Source organism: Somniosus microcephalus, chromosome 19, assembly GCF_052327205.1.
Source record: "Somniosus microcephalus isolate GS21.2 chromosome 19, FLI_Smic_1.0, whole genome shotgun sequence".
NCBI lineage: Eukaryota > Metazoa > Chordata > Chondrichthyes > Squaliformes > Somniosidae > Somniosus > Somniosus microcephalus.
In genome coordinates, this window is record NC_141005.1 from 63,623,765 (window position 1) to 63,636,104 (window position 12,340).

The 12,340-nt window shown below is 48.2% G+C and overlaps 1 protein-coding gene across 1 annotated transcript in view; it reads left to right on the forward strand.

The window, feature by feature from the left end:
- Window positions 1–12,340, forward strand: part of LOC147104530 (uncharacterized) — a 190,816-nt gene that overhangs the window by 14,360 nt on the left and 164,116 nt on the right. Inside the window, exon 3 of the mRNA XM_085961913.1 lies at window positions 4,314–4,407. Coding sequence (XP_085818039.1) covers window positions 4,314–4,407 — 94 coding nt within the window. The remainder of the gene's footprint in view (window positions 1–4,313; window positions 4,408–12,340) is intronic.

The window sequence follows — 12,340 nt, forward strand, 5'->3', positions numbered from 1 at the left end:
TTTTTGTGAATTTGAAAGAGATAACGTGAGTTGGTCCTCATCAGTGCTTCAGGAACCAATCCTGTGTGGAGAAATTCCTCGGTATGGCAAACGCTCCCTCCTAGTGTCTTTCATTCTTTTAAGGCGCTTACAAGGACCTCTTTGAGGATAAAAGACATTGACAGTGAACAATGACCCATTTCTGTGTCTCTGTTAGTATTACAGAATTACTGGGCACTAAGAAGGCATGGTTGAGGAGACTTAGGCGTCGCTTCCTCAGACAGCTTCTCATCCCCCTCCCACGCCCGCCACCACCCCCCACCCCCCGCAGCCATTCCTCATTGGGCAAGCTTGGTACCTCCTAGCAATGCCCTTAGGGCAAACTTCTGTCTATCAGAAAGCATTCAGCTCCAAGATACTTGACTCTGTTTGTAAAGGAGGACCACGCAATCTCTCTCTCTCTTAGGCAGTCCCTCGGAACCGAGGATGACTTGCTTCCACACTAAAAAGGAGTTCTCAGGTGACTGATTAGTCCAGTGCGGGACCTACAGTCTCTGTCACAGGTGGGGCAGACGGTGGTTGAAGGGGCAGGTGGGTGGGGTGCTTGGGTTGACGTGCGCTCCTTCCACTGTTTGCGCTTGGCTTCCGCCTGCTCCCAGCGAAGAGACTCAAGGTGTTCGCGCCTTCCCGGATGCTTCCCCTCCACTTTGTGCGGTCTTGGGCCAGGGATTCCCAGGTGTCGGTGGGGATGTTGCACTTTTTCAAGGAGGCTTTGAGGGTGTCCTTGGCAGAGGAGCACGCAATGGCATGGCGATGTCATCGCATTGCTGATGAATTTAAAACTTTTATAGCAAGCCAAAGAATTAAGGGATTACAGCATGTTGTCAGCAGCATAGTCTAACCCCAGTGGTGTTTGCACAGAGGTTGTGGAGCATGCTCATCATGGATATGTTGAAAAGTGACAGGAAAAAAAACCTCCCTAATACAATGATTTTAGCCATTTCAGGACCATAGCTGTATCTCCACACTCCTTCCACCATCCAGCCTCCATTAACTTGAGCCCATTCAAAACTCAGCTGCCCATATCTAACTCACACCAAGTCCCGTTTGCCCATCACCCCTGTGCTTGCTGACCTACATTAGCTCCCAGTCCGGCAACGCCTCAATTTTAAAATTCTCATCCTTGTTTTCAAATCCGTCCATAGCCTCACCCCTCCTTATCTCTGTAACCACCTCCAGCTCTACAATCCTCCAAGATCTCTGCGCTCCTCCAATTTTGTCCTCTTGCGCATCCCTGAATTTCCATCACTCCACCGTTGACGGCCGTGCCTTCAGCCATCTAGGCCCTAAGCTCTGGAATTCCCTCCCTAAACCTCTCCGCACCTCTACTTCTCTCTCCTCCTTTACGTTGCTCCTCAAAATCTGCCTCTTTAACCAAGCTTTTGGTCACCTGTCCTAATATCTCTTTATGTGGCTTGGTGTCAAATTTTGTCTGATAACGCTCCTGTGAAGCACCTTGGGATGTTTTTACTATGTTAAAGGCACTATGTAAATTCAAATTGTTGTTGTAAAGTCGAAAAGCACAACGATCCTATGCATTAATTATGTTCAAGAGTCCTACAAAGTGAGGTGATCAGCGACAATTCCACTGTAAGTTAAATCACAAGAGATGTGCTAAAATAAAAATTGGTACCAGTTATTCCTCACACGGTGAGTTCCCAATCGCAGCTGTGCTGTCAGGAGCAGGTGCAGAATAGGATAGACAATGTGGTAGATAGGTCACGAGGACCTTACGGCATGCATCCGGGGCTCTAGAAGAAAATCAAAGAGGAGATAGCAGAGTCTCAGAGCACAATTTTTAAATCCTCCTTAAATATGCAAATTGTGTTGGGGAGCTGGTATAAAGGCAAACTCTTGGAATCAATAATTCAACGTTAAATTAGTGAGCATTTAGGATAATCAAGCAGAGCAAGTTTTTTCTTTCCACGGATGTTGCCTGGCCTGCTGAGTTTTTCCAGCATTTTCTATGGTTATTTCAGAGCAAGTATGGGTTTGTTAACGGAAAGTCATGTTTAATAAAGTCAAAAAGATTTCACAGAAGTTTATTTAACTTTGTGGCATCTCATGATGATGCGTTATGGCTTTTAACTGCCTCCTGGACTTGTTATATAAAATGCTAGTACTGGGGCAACTACTCAAGGCAATTAAAAATTCATGAGATTTGTCACAGGATGCAACTCTGAGTCAGCTTTATTTTCAATTATTTTTGTCTCACAATTAGTAAACCTTTCTGAGATGGTTCTCCGAGGCCTTAGTGAGTTTATCCAGTGAGGGGCCGAGCCGTGCCAGGTTTGACCCCTGACCTGTGTTGTGATTGGCTGATCTCTGACAGTTGCTGGGTTACAAGTCCACGGCTGTGTTTCACCTCCCAGTACTTCACCCAAGTGGTTATTCTGACGTGAGTCCAGACAGTGAGTGTCGACAAGCTGTGGAGGCATTGCAGCCGAACCCAATGCTATCTGCACACTTACCACCTGGTCGCGATCAGGGGAGGAAATCCTGGGCGACTTCACCTTTTCCGAGCAACGAATTATAGTGACGTACTGCTGCCCTGCCTATCGGCTAATCCCAGAACAGGCCAGAATCAAACCGTTTTGACATGCTGATAGGGATAAATGAAGTAGGGTGAGAGGAGGCTTGTGTGGAGCATAAAGACACCGGCATAGACCAGTTGGGCCAAATGGCCTGTTTCTGTGCTGTAAATTCGATGTAATTCTATGTAAAGCCTGGGCCTTTATCTAAATATAAACTAAGATTATAAATTTTAAGGAATCCTTTTTTAAATTTGTTTATGGGATGTGGGCGTCGTTGGCAAGGCCAGCATTTATTGCCCATACCTAATTACCCTTGAGAAGGTGGTGGTGAGCCGCCTTCTTGAACCGCTGCAGTCCGTGTGGTGATGGTACTCCCACAGTGCTGTTAGGGAGGGAGTTCCAGGATTTTGACCCAGCGATGATGAAGGATCGGCGATATACTTCCAAGTCAGGATGGTTTGTAAATTGGAGGGGAACTTGCAGGTGGTGGTGTTCCCATGCGCCTGCTGCCCTTGTCCTTCTAGGTGGAAGAGTTTGCGGGTTTGGGAGGTGCTGTCAAAGAAGCCTTGGCGAGTTGCTGCTGTGCATCTTGTAGATGGTACACACTGCAGCCATGGTACGCCGGTGGTGGAGGGAGTGAATGTTTAAGGTGGTGGATGGGGTGCCGATCAAGCGGGCTGATTTTTCCTGGATGGTGTCAAGCTTCTTGAGTGTTGTTGGAGCTGCACTCATCCAGGCAAGTGGAGAGTATTCCATCACACTCCTGACTTGTGCCTTGTAGATGGTGAAAACGCTTTGGGGAGTCAGGAGGTGAGGCACTCGCCGCAGAATACCCAGCCTCTGACCTGCTCTTGTAGTCACAGTATTTTTGTGGCTGGTCCAGTTAAGTTTTTGGTCAATAGTGACCCCCAGGATGTTGATGGTGGGAGATTCGGCGATGGTAATGCCGTTGAATGTCAAGGGGCAGTGGTTAGACTCTTGCTTGTTGGAGATAGTCATTGCCTGGCACTTGTGTGACGCGAATGTTGCTTGCCACTTATCAGCCCAAGCCTGAATATTGTCCAGGTCTTGCTGCATGCAGGCACAAAATACTTCATTATCTGGGGAGTTGCGAATGGAACTGAACACTGTGCCGTCATCAGCGAACATCCCCATTTCTGACCTTATGATAGAAGGGAGGTCATTGATGAAGCAGCTGAAGATGGTTGGAACTAGGACACTGCCCTGAGGAACTCCTGCAGCAATGTCCTGGGGCTGAGATGATTGATCTCCAACAATCACAATCATCTTCCTTTGTGCTAGGTATGAATCCAGCCAGTGGAGAGTTTTCCCCCGATTCCCATTGACTTCAATTTTATTAGCGCTCCTTGATGTCACACTTGGTGAAATGCTGCCTTGATGTCAAGGGCAGTCACTCTCACCTCATCTCTGGAATTCAGCTCCTTTGTCCATGTTTGGACCAAGGCTGTAATGAGGTCTGGGGCCGAGTGGTCCTGGCGGAACCCAAACTGAGCATCGGTGAGGAGGTTATTGGTGAGTAAGTGCCGCTTGATAGCACTGTCGACGACACCTTCCATCACTTTGCTGATGATAATTATTTTGGTGAAAGTCTGTTTATTGTCTGAGAGCAACTAAGGTACTTTTATTCAGCACAAGCAGATTTGTTATTTGTGTGTCTTTCTTTTGAAGTCACCAGCACCCACTTTCAAGTCTTTTCAAATCATGTCCTGCACCTTCTAGGTATGTTGAAGAGCACATTCAAAAGACAGGAGTGGCTATTGAGACACAAGGATTTACTTTCATCACCAGTGGCCCGAGGAATGAATACCTCACAGTGAGTATGAGCTGATCGTTTTTACTGATCCGTTCGTACAAACCGCCCTATTCTCCTCAGATACAGTTTGTCACATTAGGGAAATGTTAGTCATCGACCATATCCAACACCCTGTTTCTGCCGCACTTTTAGCACAAAGATTAGGTCCCGTGATCCAACTCCCACACTGCGTCCCTAAAACCCTCAAAAAATAAAACTTCCACACTTTTACTTCCTTTGCCAGTTTCTCCCTTTCCTCTCCTGAAGGTACTTCTGTCGCCTCGGCCCTAAGCTCTGGAATTCCCTGCCTAAACCACTCCACCTCGCTACCTCTCTTTCCTCCTTTAAGACGCTCCTTAAAACCTACCTCTTTGACCAAGCTTTTGGTCACCTGCCCTGATTTTAAACTTATGTGGCTCGGTGCCAAATGTTTTGTCTTGTAGTACACCTGTGCAGCACCTTGGGACGTTTTACTATTATATAAATACACGTTGTTGTTGTTGTTGTTGTTGTACTGATTCCTTGCTGAGATGCGGGGGGAGATGGAGCAACCCAAGGTCACTCTGCTCCAGCGACTGGAATGGCTCATTTTCACTGGTGCTGTGGCTGCTGAAACTTCCTGTTGCCATAGTAACAATACAAGGGGAGCGTCAAGAAAGCTTGATGACATGCAATGTCTGTTTAGATGGGCTGCCAGTCTCACTGGTAGGTTGAAGGCAACTGAGCAGCATGGGGTAAGAGGCAGGAACAGCCAAGCTGGGGACAGGAAGAGGTGAAGCTGATCTCAAATCGGCCTAAGAGGGGAAGGTGGAATTTGATTTGGATTTGTACCGAGAGAGGTGTACAGGAAGTAGAGAGTGGGGGTGGGGAATCTTAGGAGGTGTAGAGCAGGTGGGAGAGGAACCCCAAGAATGTAGAGTTAGGGCGATCTCGGAGAGATTGAGAGATAGAAAGAGTATGCTTGTTTGAAAGAAACAAAAATGCATGTATGTGAGATTTGAGTGCAATATGGGGAGTGTGCGAGAGATGGGGGCAGAGCTTGTGTGACAAAGCAAGAATGAGAGACAGAGATGGGGAAGAGCGTGTGTGTGTGAGAGAAGGCCAGAATGTGAGAGACATGGGGAAGCTAATATTGCAGTCATTGGGAACGGTAGCATAGTGGTAATGTTACTGGGCTAGCAATCCAAAGGCCTGGACTAATGATCCGGTGTTCAATCCCACCACGGCAGCTGAGGAATTTAAATTCAGTTAATTAAATAAATCTGGAATAAAAAGCCAGTATCAGTAACGTTAACCATGAAACTATCGGATTGTCCTAAAAACTCATCTGGTTCACTAATGTCCTTTAGGGAAGGAAATCTGCCGTGTATCTGACTCCAGACCCACAGCAATGTGGTTGACTCTTAACTGCCCTCTGAAATGGAGACGAAGTCCCGTCTTCACACTGAGGACACCCTCCATCGTGTTGTGTGGCACTACAGCAGCAGAATTGTATCCACCACAGCCTGTAACCTCATGGCCCGGCATATCCCTCACTCTACTATGACCATCAAGCCAGGGGACCAACCCTGGTTCAATAAGGAGTGTAGAAGAGCATGTCAGGAGCAGCACCAGGCGCACCTAAAAATGAGCTGCCAATCTGGAGAAGCTACAACACAGGACAACATGCATGCTAAAAAGCGGAAGCAGCATGCTATAGACAGGGCTAAGCGATCCCACAATCAACGGATCAGATCAAAGCTCTGCAGTCCTGCCACATCCAGTCGTGAATGGTGGTGGACCATTAAACAACTAACAGGAGGAGGAGGCTCCATGAATATCCCCATCCTCAATGATGGTGGAGCCCAGCACGTGAGTGCAAAAGACAAGGCTGAAGCGTTTGCAACCATCTTCAGCCAGAAGTGCCGAGTGGACGATCCATATCGGCCTCCTGAGGTCCCCACCATCACAGAAGCCAGTGTCCAGCCAATTCGATTCACTCCACGTGATATCAAGAAACGGCTGAGCGCACTGGATACAGCAAAGGCTGTGGGCCCCGACAACATCCCAGCTATCGTGCTGAAGACATGTGCTCCAGAACTAGCCATGTCTCTAGTGCAGCTGTTTCAGTACAGCTACAACACTGGCATCTATCCGACAATGTGGAAAACTGCCCAGGTATGTCCTGTCCACAAAAAGCAGGACAAATCCAATCGGGCCAATTACCGCTCCATCAGTCTACTCTCAATCATCAGCAAAGTGATGGAAGGTGTCATCAACAGTGCTATCAAGTGACACTTACTCTCCAATAACCTGCTCACTGATGCCCAGTTTGCATTCCGCCAAGACCACTCGGCTCCTGACCCCATTACAGCCTTGGACCAAACATGGACAAAGGAGCTGAATTCCAGAGTTGAGGTGAGAGTGACTGCCCTGGACATCAAGGCAGCATTTGACCGAGTGTGGCATCAAGGAGCCCTAGTAAAACTGAAGTCAATAGGAATCGGGGGGAAAACTCTCCACTGGCTGGAGTCATACCTAGCACAAAGGAAGATGGTTGTGGTGGTTGAAGGTCAATCATCACAGCCCCAGGACATCACTGAATGAGTTCCTCAGGGCAGTGTCCTTGGCCAACCATCTTCAGCTGCTTCATCAATGACCTTCCCTCCATCATAAGGTCAGAAATGGGGATGTTCGCTGATGACTGCACAGTGTTCAGCACCATTCACAACTCCTCAGATAATGAAGCAGTCCATGCCCGCATGCAACAAGACCTGGACAACATTCAGGCATGGGCTGATAAGTGGCAGGTATCAGTTGTGCCACACAGGTGCCAGGCAATGACTATCTCCAACAAGCGAGAGTCTAACCACCACCTCTTGACATTCAACGGCATTACCGTCACCGAATCCCCCACTCTCAACATCCTGGGGGGTCACCATTGACCAGAAACTTAACTGGACCAGCCACATAAAACTGTGACTACAAGTGCAGGTCAGAGGCTGGGTATTCTGTGGCGAGTGTCTCACCTCCTGACTCCCCAAAGCCTTTCCACCATCTACAAGGCACAAATCAGGAGTGTGATGAAATACTCTCCACTTGCCTGGATGAGTGCAGCTCCAACAACACTCAAGAAGCTGGACACCATCCAGGACAAAGCAGCCCGCTTGATTGACACCCCATCCACCACCTTAAACATTCACGCCCTCCACCACCGGCGCACCGTGGCTGCAGTACCATCTACAAGATGCACTGCAGCAACTCGCTAAGGTTTCTTCGGCAGCACCTCCCAAACCCGCGACTTCTTCCACTTAGGATAAGGGCAGCAGGTGCATGGGAACACCACCACCTCCAAATTCCCCTCCAAGCCACACACCATCCTTACTTAGAAGTATATCGCTGATCCTTCATCGTCGCTGGGTCAAAATCCTGGAACACCCTCCCTCACAGCACTGTGGGAGTACCTTCACCACACGGACTGCAACGGTTCAAGAAGGCGGCTCACCACCACCTTCTCAAGGGCAATTAGGGATGGGCAATAAATGCTGGCCTTGCCAGCGACGCTCACATCCCATAAACAAATTTTAAAAAAGTCTGGACTGATAATAAGGTCACTGCCCTTGTCTAGTTTAATTACATTGTGGAAGTTCATCTCATGTATGTGCCGTTTCACAGTGTCTGCTGATAAAATAAGAGGGCGCACCCTCGCTGGAGAAGTGGTTATGCTTTATTTGGGGAGTTTTCAGAGCTATAAGTTTTGAAGGGGTGGAGGACTGGTGGGGTTGTTAAGGTAAGCTATAACTCTTAAAGGAGCAGAAACAGGCCATTCAGCCCATCGAGTCTGAAGATTTGATAGAGGTGTTCAAAATCACGATGGGTCTAGACGGAGTAGATAGAGAGAAACTGTTCCCATTGGTGGAAGGGTCAAGAACCAGAGGACACAGATTTATGGTGATTGGCAAAAGAACCAAAGGCGACATGAGGAAGAACTTTTTTACACAGCGAGTGGTTAAGATCTGGAAAGCACTGCCTGAAAGGGTGGTGGAGGCAGACTCAGTCATGCCTTTCAAAAGGGAATTGGATAAGTACCTGAAGGAAAGACATTTGCAGGGCTACGAGGAAAGGGCGGGGGAGTGGGACTAGCTGAAGTGCTCTTTGCAGAGAGCTGGCACGGGGTCAGCGGGCTGAATGGCTTCCTTCTGTGCTGTAACCATTCGATGATTCGATGATTCTATAAGTCAGTGCCAGTGTTTTTCTCCCTATGAGCCACCTAGTCTAATCCCACTGTCCTGCAAACTCCACAAATCCTTTCCCTGTTTTCCAAACAACTCTAATTTCCTTTTAAAAGGCACTTGTAAACTGCATCAACAATAGATTGTTGTGGAGAGTTCCACATTTTCAAACCCTCAGTGAATTTTTTTTCTAACCTCCTTTTTTGTGATTTTCATAAACTTATGCCCTTCCCATTTCTATTAGAATGTAAACTGACAGTTTTGCTACACATTACATGACTGTATTCGTAAAGACTGACAGGACCTTGAAAGTCACGAGCCATTCTCAGAACAACAGAAAATGAGATAAAACAGGCCCAAGGAACTCGAAAGTATACATTGTTATAAATAACACATACACAGGAATGATTTTAAAGCTGTAATCTCCGTTTGTGGTTCTGATGACTGTTATAAACTACTCAAGCTTGCTTCATGCTTTACGACTTCATTTAATCCCACAATTAAATTACAGCCTGTAACTCATTCCCAGTGATCCATTAATCTATATGTAAACTCTCTGACCTTTCCCAGTGGCCCAGTGGAAAAGAACTATAAACCAATGTACTTCTAAGCCATTAAAAGCCGGAATGCCCCAAGTTCGATTCCAAGGTCTATACTATTGGCTTATTTCAGCTTAAGGCAGCAATTGAGATGCTGCAGGTTCAGCTGTAATGCTGTTCAGTGTCGAAAAGCATGCTGACACTCACTGTCAAGGCCCACTAATGAAGAATGGTCATTTGGCTGAGGTATTGAAGGACAGCTAGTACAGTACCCATTGTACTATACCCTCGCAATGGTCAGTGCCTTCAGGAGAAGGGAGAAAACTGAGGGGGTAAAACCTCTCCGAGTCCCTTGATTAGATTCCAGTCTGTAACTCACTCTTGGGGTAGCCATTAAAGAAAGAAAGAACTTGCATTTATATAGCGCCTTTCACAACCTCAGGACGTCCCAAAGCGCTTCACAGCCAATGAAGTACTTTTTGAAGTGTAGTCACTGTTGTAATGTAGGAAACGCGGCAGCCAAGTTGCACACAGCAAGATCCCACAAACAGCAATGTGATAATGGCCAGATAATCGGTTTTATTGATGTTGGTTGAGGGATAAATATTGGCCAGGACACCGGGGATAACTCCCCTGCTCTTCTTCGAAATTGTGTCATGGGACCTTTGACGTTCACCTGAGAGAGCAGATGGGACCTCATCCAAATGACAGCAGCTCCGACAGTGCAGCACTCTCTCAGTACATTTAACATATTTATCACGTGTTAAAAATGCTGAGTAAGCTGCAACATTCCATTACAGAATGCACTGAAAACTCTTGTGTCAGACTCTGTCTCGGGGAAACATGTTATAATGTGTCAATATTTGGATGCAGTACCAGTTATGCCTGTACGTGGTGTCTGCGGTAAGGGTTTTCCAACATTAAATGTCTTGTGACGTTAGAATCATAGAATCATAGAAAGTTACAGCACGGAAGGAGGCCATTTCGGCCCATCGTGTCCACTCCAGCCAACAACGAGCTATCCAGCCTAATCCCACTTCCCAGCTCTTGTTCCGTAGCCCTGCAGGTTACAGCATCCCAAGTGCACACCCAAGTACTTTTTAAATGTGGTTAAGGTTCCTGCCTCTACCACCCTTTCAGGCAGTGAGTTCCAGACCCCCACAACCCTCTGGGTGAAGAAATTTTCCCTCAAATCCCCTCTAAACCTTCCCCCAATTACTTTAAATCTGTGCCCCCTGGTTTTTGACCCTTTGCTAAGGGAAATAGGTCCTTTCTATCCACTTTATCTAGGCCCCTCATAATTTTATACACCTCAATAAGGTCTCCCCTCAGCCTCCTCTGTTCCATGGAAAACAGACCCAGCCTATCCAGTCTTTCCTCAGAGCTAAGATAAATCCACAGCTGATTGTCTACCTGGAGTGAATGCTAAAACGAAGTTGAGTCTGTCTGCAGTTACAGGCTTTGGCCATTGAGTGTCACTGGGGCAGCCTACATTTTTGAACCAGCAGCCATGTTGGTATAGGTAAGTAGTAAAGTCTGTAATTAAAACTGAAACCATTTATAATATATTTTGCCCCCTGAGAGATCCACTGGACTGCCTCCTACCTCACCACCCCCTTATTTACTAAGACCTACTTAATTTCTCTCCCCAGCGCTCTCTCTCCCCACCTCTCTCTCCACACCTCTCCCTCCCACACCTCTCTCTCCCCTCCTCTCTCTCCACTCTTCTCTTACTCTCTCATATCAGCTCTTCTCTCTCTCCCTCCCTCCTCTTTTCTCTCTCCCCTCTGCTCTCTCCCATCCCTCTCTCCCCATCTCTCGTCACCCTTCCTCCCTCTCCCCACCTCTCCCTCTCCCCACCCCTCTCTCCCCACACCTCTCCCTCTACCCTCCCCTCTCTACCCTCCCCTCTCCCCTCTTCTCCCTCTCTCTCTCCACACACCTCTCTCCCCTCCTTCCTCTCCCCTCCTCTCTCTCCCCACCTCTCTCTTCCCCTCTCACTCTCTCCCCATCTCTTACTCTCTCCACTCCTCTCTCATGCTCTCCTCTCCTTCTCTCCCCTCCTCTCTCTCTCCCCACCTCTCTTACTCTCTCCCCATCTCTCTTACTCTCTCCCCACCTCTCTTACCCTCTCCCCTCCTCTCTCGCTCCTCATCTCTCTTACTCTCTCCCCACCTCTCTTACCCTCTCCCCTCCTCTCTCTCTCCTCATCTCTCTTACTCTCTCCCCATCTCTCTTACTCTCTCCCCTCCTCTCTCCCCATCTCTCTTACTCTCTCCCCACCTCTCTTACCCTCTCCCCTCCTCTCTCGCTCCTCATCTCTCTTACTCTCTCCCCACCTCTCTTACCCTCTCCCCTCCTCTCTCTCTCCCCATCTCTCTTACTCTCTCCCCACCTCTCTTACTCTCTCCCCACCTCTCTTACCCTCTCCCCTCCTCTCTCTCTCCTCATCTCTCTTACTCTCTCCCCACCTCTCTTACCCTCTCCCCTCCTCTCTCGCTCCTCATCTCTCTTACTCTCTCCTCATCTCTCTTACTCTCTCCCCACCTCTCTTACCCTCTCCCCTCCTCATCTCTCTTACTCTCTCCCCACCTCTCTTACTCTCTCCCCACCTCTCTTACCCTCTCCCCTCCTCTCTCTCTCCCCATCTCTCTTACTCACTCCCCACCTCTCTTACTCTCTCCCCACCTCTCTTACCCTCTCCCCTCCTCTCTCTCTCCTCATCTCTCTTACTCTCTCCTCATCTCTCTTACCCTCTCCCCTCCTCTCTCTCTCCTCATCTCTCTTACTCTCTCCTCATCTCTCTTACCCTCTCCCCTCCTCTCTCTCTCCTCATCTCTCTTACTCTCTCCACTCCTCTCTCCCCACCTCTCTTACCCTCTCCCCTCCTCTCTCCCCATCTCTCTTACTCTCTCCCCACCTCTCTTACTCTCTCCCCACCTCTCTTACCCTCTCCCCTCCTCTCTCCCCATCTCTCTTACTCTCTCCCCACCTCTCTTACTCTCTCCCCACCTCTCTTACCCTCTCCCCTCCTCTCTCTCTCCTCATCTCTCTTACTCTCTCCTCATCTCTCTTACTCTCTCCCCACCTCTCTTACCCTCTCCCCTCCTCTCTCTCTCCTCATCTCTCTTACTCTCTCCTCATCTCTCTTACCCTCTCCCCTCCTCTCTCTCTCCCCTCCTCTTTCTCTGTCTCCCCTCTTCT